The following is a 20132-nucleotide window of genomic DNA, read 5'->3' on the forward strand; positions in this document are numbered from 1 at the left end:
ATGTTAGATGTTACTTGCTACTCTTGTTCTGTGTGTGCCCAAACTAAGTCTCCCCATACACTCTCTAGCAGGGAAACTCCTTCCCCTTCCCATGCCTCAGTGTCCCTGGTCTCATCTATCCATTGACTTTGTCACTGATATCCCCTCTGACGGTTCACCACCATTTTGGTGGTTGTGGATAGATTTTCTAAATCCATGTCATTTTATTCCTCTCTCTTGTCTCCCTACAGCTTTCCAGGTCGCGATGGCACTATTCCAGCAGGTCTTCTGGCATTATGGCCTTACGGAGAACATCGTCTACGACCGTGTGCCCCAAATCACATCACAGTCAGAGCCTTTATGGAAAAGCTTGGGGTCACGTCAGCCTCACTGCCGGGTGTAGGCCTCAGTCCAACGGGCAGGTGGGGAGGGTGAACCAGGAGCTGGAGAGGTTCATGAGGAGTCACTGCTAGGACTGGCAGGGCCTGATTCCTTCTATGGGCAGAGTACGCCCAGAATTCATTATGTCACTCTGCACCGGGATGACTCCCTTCCAGTGTGTCCTGGATTTTCAGCCGGCAGACCGATGCTCCTGCGGTTTATGAGTGGTTCAAGCGCGCAGAAGTGTGGAGCGGGGCTCAGGTCAGACTCCAGCACATTTTCCACCGTCAGAACAGTGAGACTCCAGTGTTCTATCCTGAGGATCGCATCTGGCTCTCTAACGGGAACCTCTCACTCTGTTTGTGGGGCCGTTTGAGGTTCTCCGGTGGGTCAATGAGGTGACTTATAGGTTACAGCTTCCCTGTGATTACCGTATCTCACCTTCTTTTCATGGCTCCCTTCTCAGGCCGGCGGTTCCTGTTCCCCTGGCTGATGCAGTCCCCCATGACACCCATCTGCCCCCCTTGACGTAGATGGGACCCCCGCCATGCTGTCAGAGCCCTACTGGACTCCCGACGTCGTGGTGGACTGGGAGGGTACGGCCCAGAGGAGTTGTGTTGCGGTGGACAACATTCTGGCTCCCAACATCAGTGATTTCCATCTTTGCCGCCCAGACTGACCTACTCCTCGTTCTCGGGGCCGTCCCTCTGGCCAGCGTCGTCTTGCGTACTGTCATGTCTACTCCCGCTCCTCACCTCTGGGGTTCATGTCGCCGGTTTCCTAACCACCGGTCCTGGGAATTGACATTACGCGCACCTGGCATTCATCATTATGCACACCTGCACTTCATCAAGCACATCTGTTCTCCATTACTTCCCCTTTTTCTGGCACTTCCTTAGGTTCCTTCCCCAGGCAGTATTGTTTCTGTTTGTTCATGTCTAGACGCTACGTTGTTATATTAAACTTACCACCTGCTTCTCAACTCCCAGCGTCTACGTTACATGGGTAGGTTTCTCAATTTCTTTCTTAGGATTTTACATTCTTTAAACCATTTTTTCAATGCTGTTAATTTTCTTAGGTTGTCTGCTTGAAATGTTTAGATTTGATAGGGAAGCTGAGAGGTCAAATGCTTTTCTACTGACAAGTTTCACTATTACAAAACCTTCACTATTATAGTGAAATGTTTTGTCCAGGATGTTGTCAAAAGGGGATTGAATTTGTTGCCTAATTCTTTTTTTGGGGTCGTTTTCTACACTATTTTCCTTCCATCTATAACATTGCATAATGTTATGCATTTCCTTTGGCTTCGATGCCTGATTGAGTATTGCTCCATTCACGCAGTCTGTGATCTGGTAGGGGTGTCAGTGGGCTGACTGAACGCTCAGAGAGACTAAAGTAATCTATGGTACTACTGCCAAGGGATGAGCTGTAGGTGTACCTACCGTAAGAGCCCACTTGAAGCCTACCATTGACTGTGTACAGCGCTGCAAGAGTTGTAACCCACTTTTGTTGGTTGTTTTGTCTTAGTTGTGTCTAGGTTGGCATATTTGGGATAGAATGCTGTCACCTCCAGGAGTTTGTCCCCCTGTGTGCTGAGAGTGTCAGGTTCTTGTCCAGTTCTGGCATTTATGTCGCCTAAGACAAGTACATGTCCCTGGGCCTGGAAATGGTTGATCCCTCCCTCTAGGATGGAGAAGCGGTCATCGTTAAAGGATTATGTTTGGGGGGATATACAATGCATTTGGAAAGTATTCAGACCCCTTGACTTTTTCACATTTTGTTAAGTTACAGCATTTATTTTTAATCAATTTTAGATCGTTTTTTCCCCCCTCACCAAACTACACACAATACCCAATAATGACAAAGCAAAAAACAAGTTTTTAGAAATTGTTGCAAAATTATTACAAATAACAAGTATTACGTTTCCATAAGAATTCAGACCCTTCACTCAGTACTTTGTTGAAGAACCTTTGGCAGCGATTACAGCCTCGAGTCTCCTTAGGTTGACGCTACAAGCTTGGTGCTCCTGTATTTGGGGAGTTTCTCCCATTATTCTCTGCAGATCCTTTCAAGCTCTGTCAGGTTGGATGGGGAGCGTCACTGCACAGGTATTTTCAGGTCGTCCAGAGATGTTCGATCAGGTTCAAGTCCGGGCTCTGGCTGGGCCACTCAAGGACATTCAGAGACTTGTTCTGAAGCCACTCCTGCATTGTCTTGGCTCTGTGCTTAGGGTCGTTTTCCTGTTGCGTCTGCTCTATATCAAATTAGCATACCCCCTGAGTCTCTTCCCTGTTTCACACCTGGTAGTTTGGTGGATGGGACTACCAGCACTCTGTAACCTCGAGGGCAACCAGTGGATCCGTCTCCTCCAAACCATATCTTTTGTAGGTTGACAATGTCTTTATTCCCAATATATTTGATGAAGTCTAGGTTCCTGCTCTTTAGTCCAAAGGCAGATGACCTCAGACTTTGTATTTTCCAGGGTGAGATAGGAAAAGATTTGTGTTCCATATTGTTGTTTTCGCGTGGTTTAGGCTCAGACCATTACAGTAGGTGTGAGCAGAGCATGTTGAGCATCTGATATAGACCTCTTAGGTCACAGGATGGGACTTGGGTGGGTGTATTAATGGGGGAGCTGTTGCTCTGCTCATTGCATGTGTATATGTGCAGCTGTCATGTTGAGGTCCCCGCTGCAGGGGCGGGAGGCATGTCAGTGGTAATAATTTACAACTAATCCAACACAATTCATAACATTCATTGACCCTATAAAAACCATAGGCTTTTCATTGCCTTGCCCTGTTTGTTGGAATTGTTTATCTGAACATTCTAATTCAAAAGTCACCCATGTAGCCAGCTGAGCACAAGCTCAGCAAGAAGCGTGAAGTATGAAAAATTTGAATTTCCGCCCCAAACTGTCATAGAATACAACAGATAAAGGGGTAGTTACCAAAATCATAAGAAAAAAGAAGAAAAACAATCTCTAATGAATACAGTACATCTGGAAAGACTCTGAAAACCATTAATCATACGCAAACATATTCATGAGAACAAGAAATTATTCTCTTAAATCTAATCCAGGAGTTACCAAACATTTTAACTCTGGGCCCCCTTCCAGCATTAGGGAACATCGTGGGTACGCTCTTTCTATGGGCACAAGCGCTGTTTGTAACACAAACTGTTCACACCCTTCTTGTTTTGCAGGTCTTAAGCTTATTTCCTGGACTTCTACACATTTTACACCACTTTTAAAAACTATGTTTCAAGCCGGACTGAGTTCCTTCAACAAACAAAAAAATGCACCCCCACCCCTTGCGCCCCACAGTTTGGCCACCACTGGTCTAATCTATATCACATGCATATAGCGCCATCCTGTGGATCTGTATGGTCAAATTAAAAAGCAGAGTAACGTTTAGTTTACAATTGCCATTTATATGCCAAATCAAAATTGTAGCTAACCTATGCTGGTTTTATAGAGCAACATCCTGAGGCTTAGGCTTTAGGTCTTTACACCAGATCAAATTTCAAGTAGCCTACATTTGATATAGACCTTGCAGCATCAAGAGAAAACAAAATTCTGAAATACATAGAATTACCCACATCAACACTTAATTGATTAGACTAATAATTAAAAATAATTATGACAGAGTTTGTTAGCAGGACAATAACTTCAGGTATGTCTGCCCTACACTGTAATTCAAGAGCGATTTCAACGTGTCATGTATTTTCCACTTTTGACAGCTGTTCTTGTAATATTTTAGATGAACAAAATATATGCGTTTGTACGGTACTTTTCTTCGTATCCAGGAAGTGACCTCACGACGTCCTCGATGATTTTCTGGGGTAGAAACAAGCCGACGAGGAGGTCGTTCCAACAAAGAAGTTTGCAGGAAAAAGGTGGTCCCAGTCAAGAACACCGTTTTATGAAGCGAACGACCGAGCGCTTCTATCTGCTTTTTTTTGCCACGGTGTTGTTGCTTTTACGCGCAAAATGAAGCCATCAACTTGTTGCAATTTACTTGAAACGTTATCAGAGCCATAAGGGAGCAGTATGCCGTTTTATCATCTGGATTCAACTTTGAAAAATCCGAACCAAAAAAACTGAGACAACAGCTGAGAGTGGGGTGAGGAGGAGGTTGGCTTTGGCAAGTTGTGGACTTCTGCCTTGTAACTCCCGCTGTCGTATGTTGCTAGCTAACTTGCTAACTTTGATATAAGGTAAGATTTTACGTTGTTTTGATGCTTCAGAGTATATAATACGATTAAATATACTCAAACAAGGTATAACGTTACATATATTTTTTACATATACATATATATATTTTTTGTAACATTCGATCAAGAGAAATGGCTTGGAACTTCACTATCTTTATCTGGCAAATTGTTTCAAATCCCAACCATAAACATTCAAACAACTTTTAGGCCTATACTTTTAGTTCATGATATAGAGGAATGCTAGGCTACTATCGGCATTTAGGTTTGTTACAATCATCATGGCCGACAAAAGTCATTTTGCTGGTTACATCCACCAAATGATACACTGTGCAGTTTATGACAACATTGTATAATTTTGTCATTTGTGGATACATTATATATTTGATACATGGCGGCTGTTGCCAATACCGCTACTTTTCTCGTTTACAAGGTCAGTATACGATGTAAATGGATCTGGGGGGTTGGTGGGATGGGGTTGGTGGGATGGGTGAACCGTTATTTAGCGGTATGTCAACACATGCCGATTTTTTAAAAATGTACTTTTAATAGGTGATCTTGGTAGGCCCGATTCTAGAACGTTTACCAGACAGCCCAGTGTTGATTCTACTAACATAATTCTTGATTTTATTTTGTGTAGTCAACGGTTGTCAGTTTAGGTAGAACGTGATACATTGCCACAGCAAATGGGCCTAAATGCAAAGTTTAGTCAAATCAGTCAATGGCTCTAATCTTTCAGGGTGCACATTTATTTTTTTGCTGTTGAACTTGGTATTGGACAATGATTTATTTCAAATGTATAATTGTTTACTCTGTATTCTTTCTGAATTGCCCCATTTCATCAGTCTACTACAGTGTGGTGAGGTCTGTTTTCTGAGTGGTCTGCCACAGTGATTGGTTCAGTGGGCCACTGCAGCATTTCCTCAAGAACATTGGCTGTCTCCTGTGGCTTGATGCTTTTCAGTGCTTGGATGTTGCGTGGGCGATGAGGATGTCCTGCTGGTCCCAGTGGGACAGGATTGTGATGTGATGGGGTGCAGGACGAGCAAGGTCCTCCCTGAGCCACCTGGAGATGTCCAGCTAGACTTGGTCAAAAAGGTGGATCCCCTCCAGACCGACATCTACAAACATTTCATCCGAGGCGACGGCAGTGGGAGTAAAATGAGAGGGGAGAAAACAGGCTCTCCCCCGCCCCAGGCAGCATTCTCAGCCGCCCAGGCACCCACAAATACAGGCCAACCAGAGGCCTCTGACCCACGCAGAAACAAGGTAGCCAAGTACAGAGCTAAGTTTGACCCACGGGTCACTGCCAAATATGACATTAAGGCGCTGATAGGCCGAGGTAGCTTCAGCCGGGTGGTGCGAGTGGAGCATAAGAGCACGCGGCAGCCCTACGCCATCAAGATGATAGAGACGCGCTACAGAGAGGGACGTGAGGTATGTGAGTCAGAGCTGTGTGTCCTGCGGCGTGTACGCCACACCAACATTATCCAGCTGATGGAGGTGTTTGAGACAGCTGAGCGAGTATACATGGTGATGGAGCTGGCTACAGGGGGAGAGCTTTTTGACCGTATCATCGCCCGTGGCTCTTTCACAGAGCGTGATGCTACACGTGTCCTACAGATGGTACTGGACGGGGTCAAGTATCTACATACACTTGGCATCACCCACCGTGACCTCAAGCCTGAGAACCTGCTCTACTATCACCCCGGTGCAGACTCTAAGATTATGGTCACTGACTTTGGGCTGGCCAGCACTCGTAAGAAGGGTGATGAGTGCTTGATGAAGACCACTTGTGGGACACCAGAGTACATTGCCCCAGAGATCCTGGTACGAAAGCCATACACCAATGCTGTGGATATGTGGGCTCTAGGGGTCATCTCCTACATTCTGCTGAGTGGAACCATGCCCTTTGAGGATGATAACCGCATGCGCCTCTACCGTCAGATCCTCAAGGGGAAGTACAGCTTTTCTGGGGAGGTAAGCACCTATGACGTTACACCCTCTTCGTCCATTTCTTTTCTGTTTCTTACTAATTTGTTGTCCTGTCTACTTATCAATATTTCTACAATCCCCTATCGAGCAGTCCTCCTTTGACGTGTTGATAACGTTATATGATATACCCATGGGGAAATTTTACTTGGACAGTACATATACGGACACACACCACATATTAGTGAGTGGTGAAGAGGGTACCAATACCAGTCGATGTACTGGTACATACATGGCCATTAGAAGGTATTCACACCCTGGCTGTTATAGGAGAAAATTGAGGATGGATCAACATTGTAGTTACTCCCCAATACATACTTAATTGACTGAGTGAAAAGGAAGCCTGTACAAAATAAAACATATTTCAAAACATGCATCCTGTTTGCAATAAGGCACTAAAGTGAAACTGCAAAAAATGTGGCAAAGAAATGAACTTTGCCCCAAACATAACGCTTTGTATTAGGACAAACACAACACATCACTGAGTACCACTCTTCATATTTTCAAGCATGGTGGTGTTTGCATCATGTTGTGGGTATGCTTGTCATCTGCAAGGACTAGGGAGTTTTTTGTAGGATAAGAAGAAACAGAATAGAGCTAAGCACAGGCAAAATCCTAGAGGAAAATCTGGTTTAAGTCTGCTTTCCATAAGAAACTGGGAGACAAATTCACCTTTCAGCAGGACAATAACCTAAAACACAAGGCCAAATATATGCTGGAGTTGCTTACCAAGACAACATTGATTGTTCCTGGGGGGCCTAGTTAAAGTTTTGGCTTAAATCTATGGCAAAACTTGAAAATGGCTGTCTAGCAATGATCAACATCCAACTTGACAGAGCTTGAATCATTTAAAAAAATTATAATGTGAAAATGGAAATGTACAATTCAGGTGTGCAAAGCTCTTAGAGACATATTACTCAGAGACTCACAGCTATAATCACTGTATTGACTCAGGGGTGTGAATACTTACAGTACAAGTCAAAAGTTTGGACACGCCTACTGATTCAAGGGTTTTTCTTTATTTTTACTATTTTCTGCATTGTAGAATAATAGTGCAGACATCAAAACTATGAAATAACACATATGGAATCATGTAGTAACCAAAAAAAGTGTTACACAAATGAAAATATATTTGAAATTCTTCGAAGTAGCCACCCTTTGCCTTGATGGCTTTGCACACTCTTGGTATTCTTTCAACCAGTTTCATGAAGATCGCTTTTCCAACAGTCTTGAAGGAGCTCCTACATGCTGAGCACTTGTTGGCTGCTTTTCATCCCAAACCATCTCAATTGGGTTGAGGTCAGGTGATTGTGGAGGCCAGGTCATCTAATGCAGCACTCCATCCCTCTCCTTATTGGTCAAATAGCCCTTACACGCCATCACACCTCCTCTGTGCTTCACGGTGGGAACCACACATACGGAGATCATCTGTTCACCTACTCTGCGTCTCTAAGACACGGCGGTTGGAACCGAAAATCTCAAATTTGAACTCGTCAGACCAAAGGACAGATTTCCACCGGTCTAATGTCCATTGCTTGTGTTTCTTGGCCCAAGCAGGTCTCTTCTTCTTCTTGGTGTCCTTTTAGTTGTGGTTTCTTTGCAGAAATTTGACCATGAAGGCCTGATTCACGTACCTTCCTCTGAACAGTTCATGTTGAGATGTGTTTGTTACTTGAACTCTGAAGCATTTATTTGGGCTGCAATCTGAGGTGCAGTTAACCTCTCTGGGATCGTTCGGGACACTAGCGTCCCACCTCGCCAAAAGCCAGTGAATTTTCACCTTTGGATGAATAGAGTGAACTGCCTCCTACTCTGTCCCAGATGCTAATATATGCATATTATTAGTAGTATTTGGTAGAAAACACTCAAGTTTCTAAAACTGTTTGAATGATGTCTGTATGTATAACATAACTCATATGGCAGGTGAAAACCTGAGAAAAATCCAATCAGGAAGTCGGACGTCTGAGGTTTGTAGTTTTTCAAAGCTTGGCCTATCGAGTATGCATTGAGATATGGATGAGGTTGCACTTCCTAGGGCTTCCTCTAGATGTCAACAGTCTTTTGAAACTTGAATGAGGATTCTAGTATAAAGGAGGGGCTCATGAGACCTGTTTGAGTCAGTGGTCTGGCATAGTGCCTCGGTCTCATGACGCGCGCTCCCGACAGAGTTACCTCGCGTTCCAGTGCTTTTTCTGATGACAAAGGAATTCTCCGGTTGGAACATTATTGATGTTTTATGTTAAACATCCTAACGATTGATTCCATACATCGTTTGACATGTTTCTAAAGGACTGTAACTGAACTTTGATTGTATGTTTTATGGCAGGTGAAACCTGAAAAATCCAATTGAGTTTTTGCCTGGATGAAATGCTCGCCTCTCATGAAGATGGATTACTGGGCTGAACACGCTAACAATGTGGCTATTTGGACATAAATGATGGAACTTTAGTCATTTACTGTCGAACTGGGATTCCTGGGAGTGCCTTCTGATGAAGATCATCAAAGGTAAGTGAATATTTATGGTGTTTCCAACTTTTGTTGATTCCAAAATGGCGGCTATCCCTCTGGCTGTTTTGGGTTCTGAGCGGCGTTCTCAGATTATGCTTTTTCCATGAAGTTTTGAAAAAATCTGACACAGCGGTTGCATTAAGGAGAAGTCTATCTTTAATTCTGTGAATAACACAATCTTTTTATCAATGTTTATTATTAGTATTTCTGCAAAATCACCGGATGTTTTGGAATCAAAACATTACTGCACGTAAGGCGCCAATGTAAACTAAGATTTTTGGATATAAATATGCACATTATCGAACAAAACATACATGTATTGTGTAACATGATGTCCTATGAGTGTCATCTGATGAAGATCATCAAAGGTTAGTGATTAATTTGATCTATATTTCTGCTTTTTGTGACTGTCTTTGGCTGGGAAAATTGCTGTTTTTTTCGACTTGGCGGTGATCTAACAATCATATGTTGTGCTTTAGCTGTAAAGCAGTTTTGAAATCGTACACGATGGGTAGATAAACATCTTGTTAATCTTTCATTTGCTGTATTGGATTTGTTAATGTGTGAAAGTTACATATTTTTGAATTTCGCGCACTGCCTTTTCAGCAGAATGTTGTCGAGGTTTTCCACTAGCGGAACCCCTGCACAAGAAAGGTTAAGAAGGAAAGAAATTCCATAAATGAACTTTTAACAAGGTACACCTTGAAATGCATTCCAGGTGACTGACTACCTTATGAAGCTGGTTGAGAGAATGCCAAGAGTGTGCAAAGCTTTCAAGGCAAAGGGTGGCTACTTTGAAGAATCTGAAATATAAAATATATTTTTGTTTAACACTTTTTTGGTTACTAAATGATTCCAAATGTGTTATTTCATAGTTTTGATGTCTTCATTATTCTACAATGTAGAAAATAGTAAAAATAAAGTAAATCACTGATAATGAGTAGGCGTGTCAACTTTTGGCTGGTACTGTATGTAAATGAGATCTCTATTTAATTTTCAGTAGATTTACAAACATTTCTAAAAACATGTTTTCAATTTGCCATTATGAGTATTGTTTGTAGATTGGCAAGAATAAAATATATTTAAACCATTTGAATTCAGGTTGTAACGCAACAAAATTTGGACTAAGTCAAGGAGTATGAATACTTTCTGAAGGCACTGTAGATTTGAAAACACATTTTTGAGTAGATTATTTTGGAGTAGTGGACATTATGGTAATTATCAGAAATGCCTTCAGCATCATGTTGGTTTGGGGATGTAACATGTTGGTTTGGGGATGTAACATCTTTGAGCTGTATATGTGTCATGTATATTAAGCTCATATGAGATGTATCTGTGGGTCTAAAAATATGTATATTGGATGTCTGCTGGGTGATTGGAAATGCAGCAGTTTACAGTTCAGGAGGTGTAACATCTAGGGCTGTGGCGGTAATGACATTTTCTTAGCTGATTGTCATGCAAAAGACTGCCGGTCTTCTGGTAATTAACAAACGCGTTTAGCATTTCCAGGCCCCCACGCATACAAGCTGCTGATGTGAGCCTTTAGAACATCTACATTTAAAAAAAAAAAAAAAAAAAAAAAAAAAAAGAATAAATCAATTGAATATACACCATCACAATAAATCAATTTATTTTAGTCTGGTCTAAAGAAACATGATATGACAAATGTATTTCAGAAGAACATACATTAGGGAAAATGTTATCTGGCTATGTGCCATGCTGTAGGCTACTTCATTTTGCAGACAATATATATTTAAGTCCCACACCATTATAGTAAGAAGTATATAACTTAGCTAAATAAAATAGATGGGATATTTTTCCCAATTCCGGAGCGAGTGCGCTTATGAAGTGACTATGTTGAGCTTAAAAGTGATAATTTGAAACGGGTCCTATATGTTAACTCTAAATCTGTTTGGCAACTTTAGTTGTGAATGGTACAAAACTTACAATGTCTTATGAATCAAAATATTTGGGCTGCATGATGCGACTATAGGCTATTGATTTGAGAAAGTAAAAAAACTTACTCTGTTCCTTGCTTCAGGCTGCACACGCTAATCTCATCAAGTGATCGATCATATTTTCACCCATCAGACTATTCTCAATTTAATCTGTCTTTACTAATATGTAAAATTTCTTTCAATTTATAATGGTTCATTATCAAATGGGCAGGGGGAAAAAAGTCTGTATGCACTCAAATAGCGAATGGAGGCCACTTACCCGCAGGTTAGTTTTTCACTGATGCCGGGGTAGGCTACTCGATTATTTCACTCCACACATTAACCACTATTTGAGGAGCATGCAGACTCTCGCTACGTCAAAGGTGACATTCTTCCCAAACTCTCTATACCATGAGCTCTACAACCCTGTTCCTGCAACAACCTGATGCTTAATTTGGGAAACCAAGTGAAGTCTGTCGGGCACATCAATAGTAACATGTTTTCACAACGAAACATTTAATTAACTGTTGACAGCCCCTCACGGCATGCTCGAGAAAGGAATGAATGGGAGAGGGGAGGAGATGGAAACGCACCGTGGTGAGAGATTCTGTAGCTAAAGGTAATGTCAGCCTATTAATTATAAAAATGTAAAAGCAATCCCTATTACTAGGCTATTCAAAATCAAATACAAATTCACTAATTGGACACTAATTGTAATTATGTACCAAAGACATCTTAAATTTGTTATTTTTTTGTGTTTTTTCTGCAATGTATAATATGCGCTAGGCTATGCATTGTATAGACACAATCATTATTTTAAATTCAGTTTATGGGGGGTGTTTGGGCTCATATATAGACCTATTCATATGCTGTAATATGCATATGGGTGTTTTTTTAATTAATCCTCACCTTAAAGTGTTGTGTTGGGCTTTGAAACATCCACAAAGATCATGTTTTCTACTGTTCAAACCAATTGTTGAACTTTCTTCAAATTGATCAGTCACAGTTAGGTAAGTTTTAAAACCACATACTGTTTTGATGATAAGTGTTTGATGTGATTTTTTAAAAATTGAATTTGCATTGACGTCATACTGGTTAGAGGGACAATAGAGTCCCGAGTACCAGGCCATTAGCTTCCTGATGATTGTTACTGAGTTGAGTACTACCAACGCATGTCCAGAGTGCATACAGGGAGATTACCGTGACTCAATGGTTGTGACTTGTGTAGCAGTAATATGGTCACTGCAACAGCCCTAGTAACATCTGACTGGGGTAGAAACAAGTGTACAGTAGGGCACTTAGTGACTCCGCTGTAGTAAAGAAAGATTCCTCACAGTTGGAAATCCCAGCAGAAAATCAAAACCAAAGTTACACTTTTTTTTAGTAAAAAAAAAAGAATTTAATTCTGGATGCATTGCAGACAGTTGCTTGCTTATGTGTTAAGTTTCATTTTAATAAAAAACATGTGTCTGTTTCTCGACTGGGCGTAATGCTCATGTCATCTCTGAACTTACAACACGACCCCCCTACGTGACTTTGTGACGTAGCTTAAGGCTGGAGTTCCTGGAAGCAACCACAGTATGCTTAATGTGTGCGTGCGTTGGGGCCTTTTTATACTCTGAATCAGACAGCCTCAGCTTCTCAGTGGGGGTAACAAACATGGTTGTAGCTATTCTTCCTTTATAAAGGCCTAATGTTTATGCTGTAGTCTGAGGGTAAATCACCCCCTGTCCTTTATCATTGGACAGCACTTTGAACGAGCGAAAGACATGCCTGGCCATGTCTTTTTCCTTGGATCTTAGGGTTCAGAAATTGTACTCAATATCTTGTTGCCATATGTTACACTACAAAAAAAGAACTGACCTTTAAGTTCCCATTGTGAAGTTACTACTGTGCTATTAACATGTAGGTTTACAGAGCCTTACAGTACAGCAATATTAAACTGTAGCTGCTTTACATTCTGCTGCCCCCTTGTGTGCATTGTTCATTATGGCCATGCCCCCAAATTGACCTGTTATCAACCAGTGTGCTAGAGAAATTGACCCTCTCTGCTAATTAATTACTTTGATTCGACCCCCCCCAGTGCATAGAAATGTGCAGTTTCTCAACATTTAAACCTCTTTCTCTCTCCCTGCTCAGCCATGGCCCAGTGTGTCCAACCTGGCAAAGGACTTCATCGACCGTGTGCTGACTGTTGACTCCAGTGAGAGGTTAACAGCAGGCCAGGCTCTGAAGCACCCCTGGATCGTCAGCATGGCCGCATCATCCTCCATGAAGAACCTGCAGCGCTCTATTTCCCAAAACCTCCTGAAGAGGGCCTCATCACGCTGTCACAGCACCAAGTCTGCCCAGTCCACACGCTCCAGCCGCTCCACCAAGTCCAACAAGGCTCGTCGTGCTCGGGAGAAAGAGCTGCGTGAGCTCAACCGCCGCTACCAACAACAATACAATGGCTGAGTAATAGTTATGTGGGTTGCAATGTTGAAACTCATAATGTTGTGTGTCTCATTGAGACCACAAGCAGGGACTTACCAGCAGCTGCCTGGAACAGCAATTCAGCTCCTAGGCCATAGTGCCACTGGGGCAGCAAGAAAAACATCCTCATATTTCACCCTTTTTTCCTAGATTCCTATTCCCTAATGTTTCTTTCCTGTCCTTGTGTGTCTCACATTTTATTTATTGTTGATTATATTGTTTCAGTGGAAATGGTCACTTGAAGCTGCCCATCTAAACGGATCTGTTGAACAACATTCTAGGAATTAAGTTTTAGGAAGGGGTGTTAAAATGCTGTTCCTGCACTCGTTCTTGATTATTTGCTGTGAATTCATGGTACAAGAACAGTGGGTCACTTGCTTTGGTGGAGATGCACTACATGACCAAAAGTATGTGGACACCTGCTCGTCGAACATCTCATTCCAAAATCATGGGCATTAATATGGAGTTGGTCCCCCTTTTCGGCTATAAACCCTCTTCTGTGTAGGCTTTCCACTAGATCCATTCAGCTACAAGGGCATCAGTGAGGTCGGGTACTGTCGGCGTTCCAATTAATCTGAAAGGTGTTCGATGGGGTTGAGGTCAGGACTTTGTGCAGGCCAGTCAAATTCTTCCACACCGATCTCGACAAACCATTTCTGTATGGACCTCGCTTTGTGCACGGGGGCATTGTCATGCTGAAACAGGAAAGGGCCTTCCCCAAACTGTTGTCACAGTTGGAGGCACCGAATCGTCTAGAATGGCATTGTATGCTGTAGCGTTAAGATTTCCCTTCACTGGAACTAAGAGGCCTAGCCCGAACCATGAAAAACATCCCAGACCATTATTTATCCTCCACCAAACTTTACAGTTGGCACTATGCATTGGGGCAGCTAGTGTTCTCCTGGCATCCACCAAACCCAGATTTGTCCGTTAGACTGCGAGATGGTGAAGCGTGATTCATCACTCCAGAGAATGTAGTTCCACTGTTCCAGGGTCCAATTGCGGCGAGCTTTACACCACTCCAGCCAACGCTTGGCATTGCGCATGATGATCTTAGGCTTGTGCGGCTGCTCGGCCATGGAAACCCATTTCATGAAGCTCCTGACTAACAGTTCTTGTGCTGACGTTGCTTCCAGAGGTAGTTTGGAACTCTAGTGAGTGTTGCAACTGAGGACGGACGATTTTTACGCACTGTGGTCCCATTCTATAAGCTTGTGTGGCCTACCACTTCGCAGCTGAGCCGTTGTTGCTTCTAGAAGTTTTCACTTCACAATAGCAGCACTTACAGTTGACCGGGGCAGCTCTAGCAGAGCAGAAATTTGATGTACTGGCTTGTTGGAAAGGTGGCATCTTATGACAATGCCACATTGAAAGTAATTTAGCGCTTCAGTACGGGTATTAGTATTATATCAGTATTTAGCGCTTCTACTCCCAATGTTTGTGTATGGAGATTATGTCTGTGTGCTTGATTTTATACAGCTGTCAGCAATGGGTGTGGCTGAAATGGCCGAATCCACTAATTTGAAGGGATGTCCACATACTTCTGGTCATGTAGTGAATATATCCTGAGATACGGAGTATTTTTTAATTTATTTTTATACTTTGTGCTAAAACACAAGTATGTCAGAAGCAAGGTTTCCATCCAATTGACTACAGATTTTCTTGTGAATATATATAAAAAAAAGAATTAAAAACAATCAGAGAATTAAAACCCACCAGAGATGTGTTTCCGGGAAATGAACTTGTTGCGGATGAAAGGCTTTGCTTGATGATGTAGTGTTTATAAAAATAACTTTTGCGGTTAAATTCCCAAATTACAAAAATATATGGGTTTGGGTTTCCAAACCCATATATGGGTTTCCATCGCATTTTCAACTCTGATTGTTTTGCCACAAAAAAAAGTGTTTATATAGCGGATGTGCCCACTCTGGTACTGACCCTGGCGCTCTAGCCAACAGCTCTGATACAGTGCAGGTAAAGCCTACATGATGAGATTATTATGGCCATCATGTCACCAGAATAAGACCCTCAATATTTATTGGAAATGAGATTCAAGCTCATCACCTTGCACTTTCACCACCCTGTGAAGTTCATCATAATTTATTTCATCTGTAGCATAATAAACTGCATGGTTTCCCGAGTTGTAGTGGGAGGACCATACATGTCATCACTTGACTCCAAGTTTACTTCGATATGATGGTTATTCTATCACTATTTGCGCATAAAAGCATTTCCACCTACATTTCTCTGATAATTAATTTTACTGACACAAAAATATCCCACCTTGTGTAGCACATATTGTTTTGTCGACATTTGGAAAGTTTACTGAAAAATGTGCTGTTTCCATCAGGCCAGTCGTGACTTTAAAAAAAAAAAAAGCAGGTTGGATGGACACCTGGTTAATGAAGGCCAAAATAAACATTTATTTATTTAATTTTGGTTTAGAAGTCTAGTATATCCAATATTATTGTATTCTGACCAGTTGCTTTCATGATTTGAAAATTAAGTATTTTTCTAACCAGGATTCAGTTTTTATAACCTGTTAATGTAGGAGTTGTTTCTATTCATTTTGGGATTATTTTTTAACTGTGATCTTGAAAGACTATGGGAGGTTGACTGGAAACTCTAAATAAGGAAAGATGAGCCAGCGCTTTTGCATAGTTGTCATTGTGGGGACTGGGGACTTATTCGGATCGAGGCCTGTCCTGTCTCTGCACTTTCCTGGTCCTGCTACACAGTCTGAGATGGACAGCCCTGTTGTAATGAAGGATACACGTCAAGGGATGTGTAATTTAACAAATTGATGGAGAATCGATCCAATAGATCGCTAACTGATGGAGAACTGGTTGATGGCTCAGTATTAATTTAGTTTGTTATATCAAATGTCTTTCCAATTTTGTTCTGATTAGTTTAGACATGTCATGTTTTTATTGTATTTTCCCATAATTGTCATTGACCAAACCGTATAGTTAGTAGGTTGACAACATTTGTAATATTGTGGATGCTTTGCCAGTCAGAGCTCACAGACAGCTATTGGGAGAGACCAATTTAAATTTGGCACTTGTTCTCTATTGTCAAGTCTTTTAAAAATGAAGAAAAATTGCCATAAAATATGCTTAAAAACAAATCTGGAGTGTTGTGATGATGTATTTTACATTGTTCTTTCAAATAATTATCTTCAATACTTCCACGTTTTATTTTTAGCGTACTTTGTTATAGCCTGTGAATGCACTTATTTTAATTATATTCGAGGGATGGATCAAGAACCTGATCACATTTAACTGATTGTTTCTAGCACTTCATTTTGAGGGGTCATTTAAGTGTTTTGAAGGGCTTCAAAAGCAATTGTGTTTTAATTTTTTTATTTTTTTTAAATTGTACCTTAGTTATTGTGTTGACAGGATGTAGGTTTTAAGTCTTCATTAAAACTGCTCTTGTTAGATAATTTTGTTTACCTTTTTGTACTCCCCAACCAGAACAACCATTTATAAGCAATTGGTATGATGTGGTCATATGTACGTTTAAGCAATTTGTGGTGAGAAGCGCTGGTATTTTGAGGTACATTTTTTAAAAATAAGATACTGGAAATTCAACAGAGCCGTATCAGCTGACCTCAGTCTCTCTTTTGGAATTTCTATAATGTTACATTATGCTCTATCTACACTGTCGGTCCTACTGCTGTTATTTGTTTTGTAAATTGTTGCACAGTCAAGTGCAGTGGTGTCCCCCCTATCCACAGTTCACGTGGTCACCTGTTGATGTAATGGTAACTCAATTTTAATAGCATCTCTTCGTCACATGAAGTACCTGACATTTGTATTGTTGTCATTTATGTGCATGTTTTTGTAAGTAGACACTTTTTTTGTTCAACTCTTTGTGTGTCATGCAGCATACAGTGCATTTGGAAAGTTCAGACCCCTTGAATTTTTATGTTACAGGCTTTTTCTAAAATTGATTAAATACATTTCTTCCCTCATCACTCTACACACAATACCCCATAATGACAAAGTGAAAAGTTTTCATTTTATTTTTATTTTTTGTTTGCAAATGTATGAAAAGTAAAAAAACAGATTACTTATGAAAATACGTTTTCAGAACCTTTGCTATGAGACATGAAGTTGAGCTCAGGAGCATTCTTTTTTCATTCATCATCCTTGATGTTTCTACAACTTGATTAGAGTCCACCTGTGGTAAATTCAATTGATTAGACATGATTTGCAAAGGCACACACCTGTCTACATAAGGTCCCACAATTAACAGTGCATGTCAGAGCAAAAACCAAGCCCGAGATCGAAGGAATTGTCTGTAGAGCTCCGAGACAGGATTGTGTCGAGGCGTAGATCTGGGGAAGGGTACCAAAAAATGTCTGCAGCATTGAAGGTCCCCAAGAACACAGTGGCCTCCATCATTCTTAAATGGAAGAAGTTTGGAACCACCAAGACTCTACCTAGAGCTGGCCACCTGGCCAAATGGAGCAATATGGGGAGAAGGGCCTTGGTCAGGGAGGTGACCAAGAACCTGATGGTCACTCTGACAGAGCTCCAAGAGTTCCTCTGTGGAGATGGGAAAACCTTCCAGAAGGACAAACCATATCTGCAGCACTCCACCAATCAGGCCTTTATGGTAGAGTGGCCAGACGGAAGCCACTCAGTAAAAGGCACATGACAGCCTGCTTGGAGTTTGCCAAAAGGCACCTAAAGGACTCTCAGACCATGAGAAACAAGATTCTCTGGTTTGATGAAACCAAGATGGAACTCTTTGGCCTGAATACCAAGCGTCAAGTCTGGAGGAAACCTGGCACCATCCCTACAGTGAAGCATGGTGGCAGCATCATGCTGTGAAGATGTTTTTCAGCTGCAGACTATTCAGGATCGAGGGAAAGATGAACGGAGCAAAGGACAGAGAGAGCCTTGATGAAAACCTGTTCCAGAGTGCTCAGCCCCAGTATGAGATCCTAAGGTTAACCTTCCAACAGGACAACGACCCTAAGCATACAGCCAAGACAACGCAAGATTCGGAACAAGTCTCTGAATGTCCTTGAGTGGCCCAGCCAGAGCCCGGACTTGAACCCAATTGAACATCTTTGTAGAGACCTGAAAATAGCTGTGCAACTATGTTCCCCATCCAACCTAACAGGGCTCTGCAGATAAGAATTGGAGAAACTCCCCAAATACAAGTGTGCCAAGCGTGTAGCGTCATACTCAAGGCTGTAATTTCTGCCAAAGGTGCTTCAACAAAATAACGGGTCTGAATAGTTATGTAAATGTAATATTTCTGTTTTGCTAACATTTAATTTTTTTATATATTTTTTAAAAGTTTGGCTTTGTGTCATTATGGGGTACTGTGTGTAGATAGATGAAGAAAAAACGATTTAATCCATTTTAAAATAAGGCTGTAATGTAAGAAAATGTGAAAAAAGTCTAGGGGTCTGAATACTTTCCGAATGCACTGTACATCTATCTGTAACATGCATTTCCACCCCACAGAACTAATAATGCCATGGTTTCAGTCACTTGTTGATTTGGTTTTTGGAACACCACTGTCTTACATTTTTTTTATTTTTAATGTTTGGTTTTAATGCACATTTGAGATTCTAAATTCCCTGTACATCACAAAAACACAATTGCTGGACCAAAAGAGAAATAAATAAAAAACATGTTGAAATGAAGCAAAGGTTTAAAAATAAAACACAATTGTAAAGTGTGCAATGTGTGCCAGGTCAATGAATAAGTAAATAGTATTTGCAAGCGATTTTGCAGAATGTGAAAATTTTCCTAAAGCGTTTCCTTTCACATTTCCTATATGTACTATACATGTATAAATGTTGTTGACCGTTTTCTGAAGTAGCCAATTCAACACTGTCTTCTGAGTACAATTGTTTTTATGATTTTGAATATTCTTGTTCATGTGTGTGTTTAAATGAGTGATAACAACATATTGATTATTCTACATTAACTAATGGTGAACTGGTTCAATAAGTCATGTTTTATGCAAATGTGCCAAATAAACTCGAACCTGACTACCTTTTTTAATAGTCATTTAAATCAGTTTTCAGCAATGATCAGTCTTCGTGATAGTTTCTTGCAACAATCTAAGCAAGTATCAGCCATATGTTCATACCAAAGTGAAGAAACGCACCCTTATTCACACCGAGTGTGTCTCATGCTTTGTCAGATTTCCCTGTGTTTTCATCGATTCGGCATCATTGTGGTCTCCCATGTGTGAGCCCTATAGATTTTATGTTTGGCAGTCCTAGTAAAACATTCCACAAATATGACTAAAAGGGGTTTGCTGCAATGTAAGATTGATGGTGATCTATCATGTTTCATCATAGGTAGGTATTATGTGGCTAATTAAATTAGCTAAGAAGTTTAAAGACTTTACAACAAGGAGCAGCATTGCAATTACTGGCTGATTTCAGATTGGGTAACCCTAAGAAATCCTCCACTCCATCATGTCAACACTGGCTCGAACGATCAATGCATTTACAAATCCAAGCCTCTGAAATTGTGCTTTTATCTCGTTTACCAGTTGATGTGTGCAATGTGTTCACTTGATAGACTAGTGTTGATGACTAGTTTAAATGTAGCCAATAAATAATTTATTGGTCCCGGGTGGCAGGTAGCCTAGTGGTTAGAGCGTTGGGCCAGT

General features: G+C 41.2%; 1 protein-coding gene across 2 annotated transcripts; it reads left to right on the top strand.

Annotated features, from left to right (window-relative positions):
* The first annotated feature begins 3953 nt into the window (after positions 1 to 3953).
* On the top strand, positions 3954 to 17180 carry LOC112218543 (serine/threonine-protein kinase H1 homolog). Of its 2 annotated transcripts, none has more exons than XM_024379418.2 (3): positions 3954 to 4575; positions 5415 to 6549; positions 13146 to 17180. In XM_024379418.2, the coding sequence occupies exons 2-3, from the start codon at positions 5599 to 5601 to the stop codon at positions 13461 to 13463; spliced, it is 1269 nt and encodes a 422-aa protein (XP_024235186.1). In that variant the 5' UTR covers positions 3954 to 4575; positions 5415 to 5598; the 3' UTR covers positions 13464 to 17180. The 2 variants fall into 2 exon arrangements, with proteins under 2 accessions (XP_024235186.1, XP_024235187.1); XM_024379419.2 differs by having other exon boundaries at positions 5534 to 6549.
* Positions 17181 to 20132: the final 2952 nt, after the last annotated feature.

Source organism: Oncorhynchus tshawytscha, linkage group LG19, assembly GCF_018296145.1.
Source record: "Oncorhynchus tshawytscha isolate Ot180627B linkage group LG19, Otsh_v2.0, whole genome shotgun sequence".
In the NCBI taxonomy this organism is placed as follows: Eukaryota; Metazoa; Chordata; class Actinopteri; order Salmoniformes; family Salmonidae; genus Oncorhynchus; species Oncorhynchus tshawytscha.

Excerpts from the sequence above, each read along its gene's own strand:
- LOC112218543 (XM_024379418.2), top strand. The coding sequence starts at position 5,599 with ATGGGGTGCAGGACGAGCAAGGTCCTCCCTGAGCCACCTGGAGATGTC. Across the intron at positions 6,550-13,145 it reads AGTACAGCTTTTCTGGGGAG|CCATGGCCCAGTGTGTCCAA; the intron begins GTAAGCACCTAT and ends CTCCCTGCTCAG.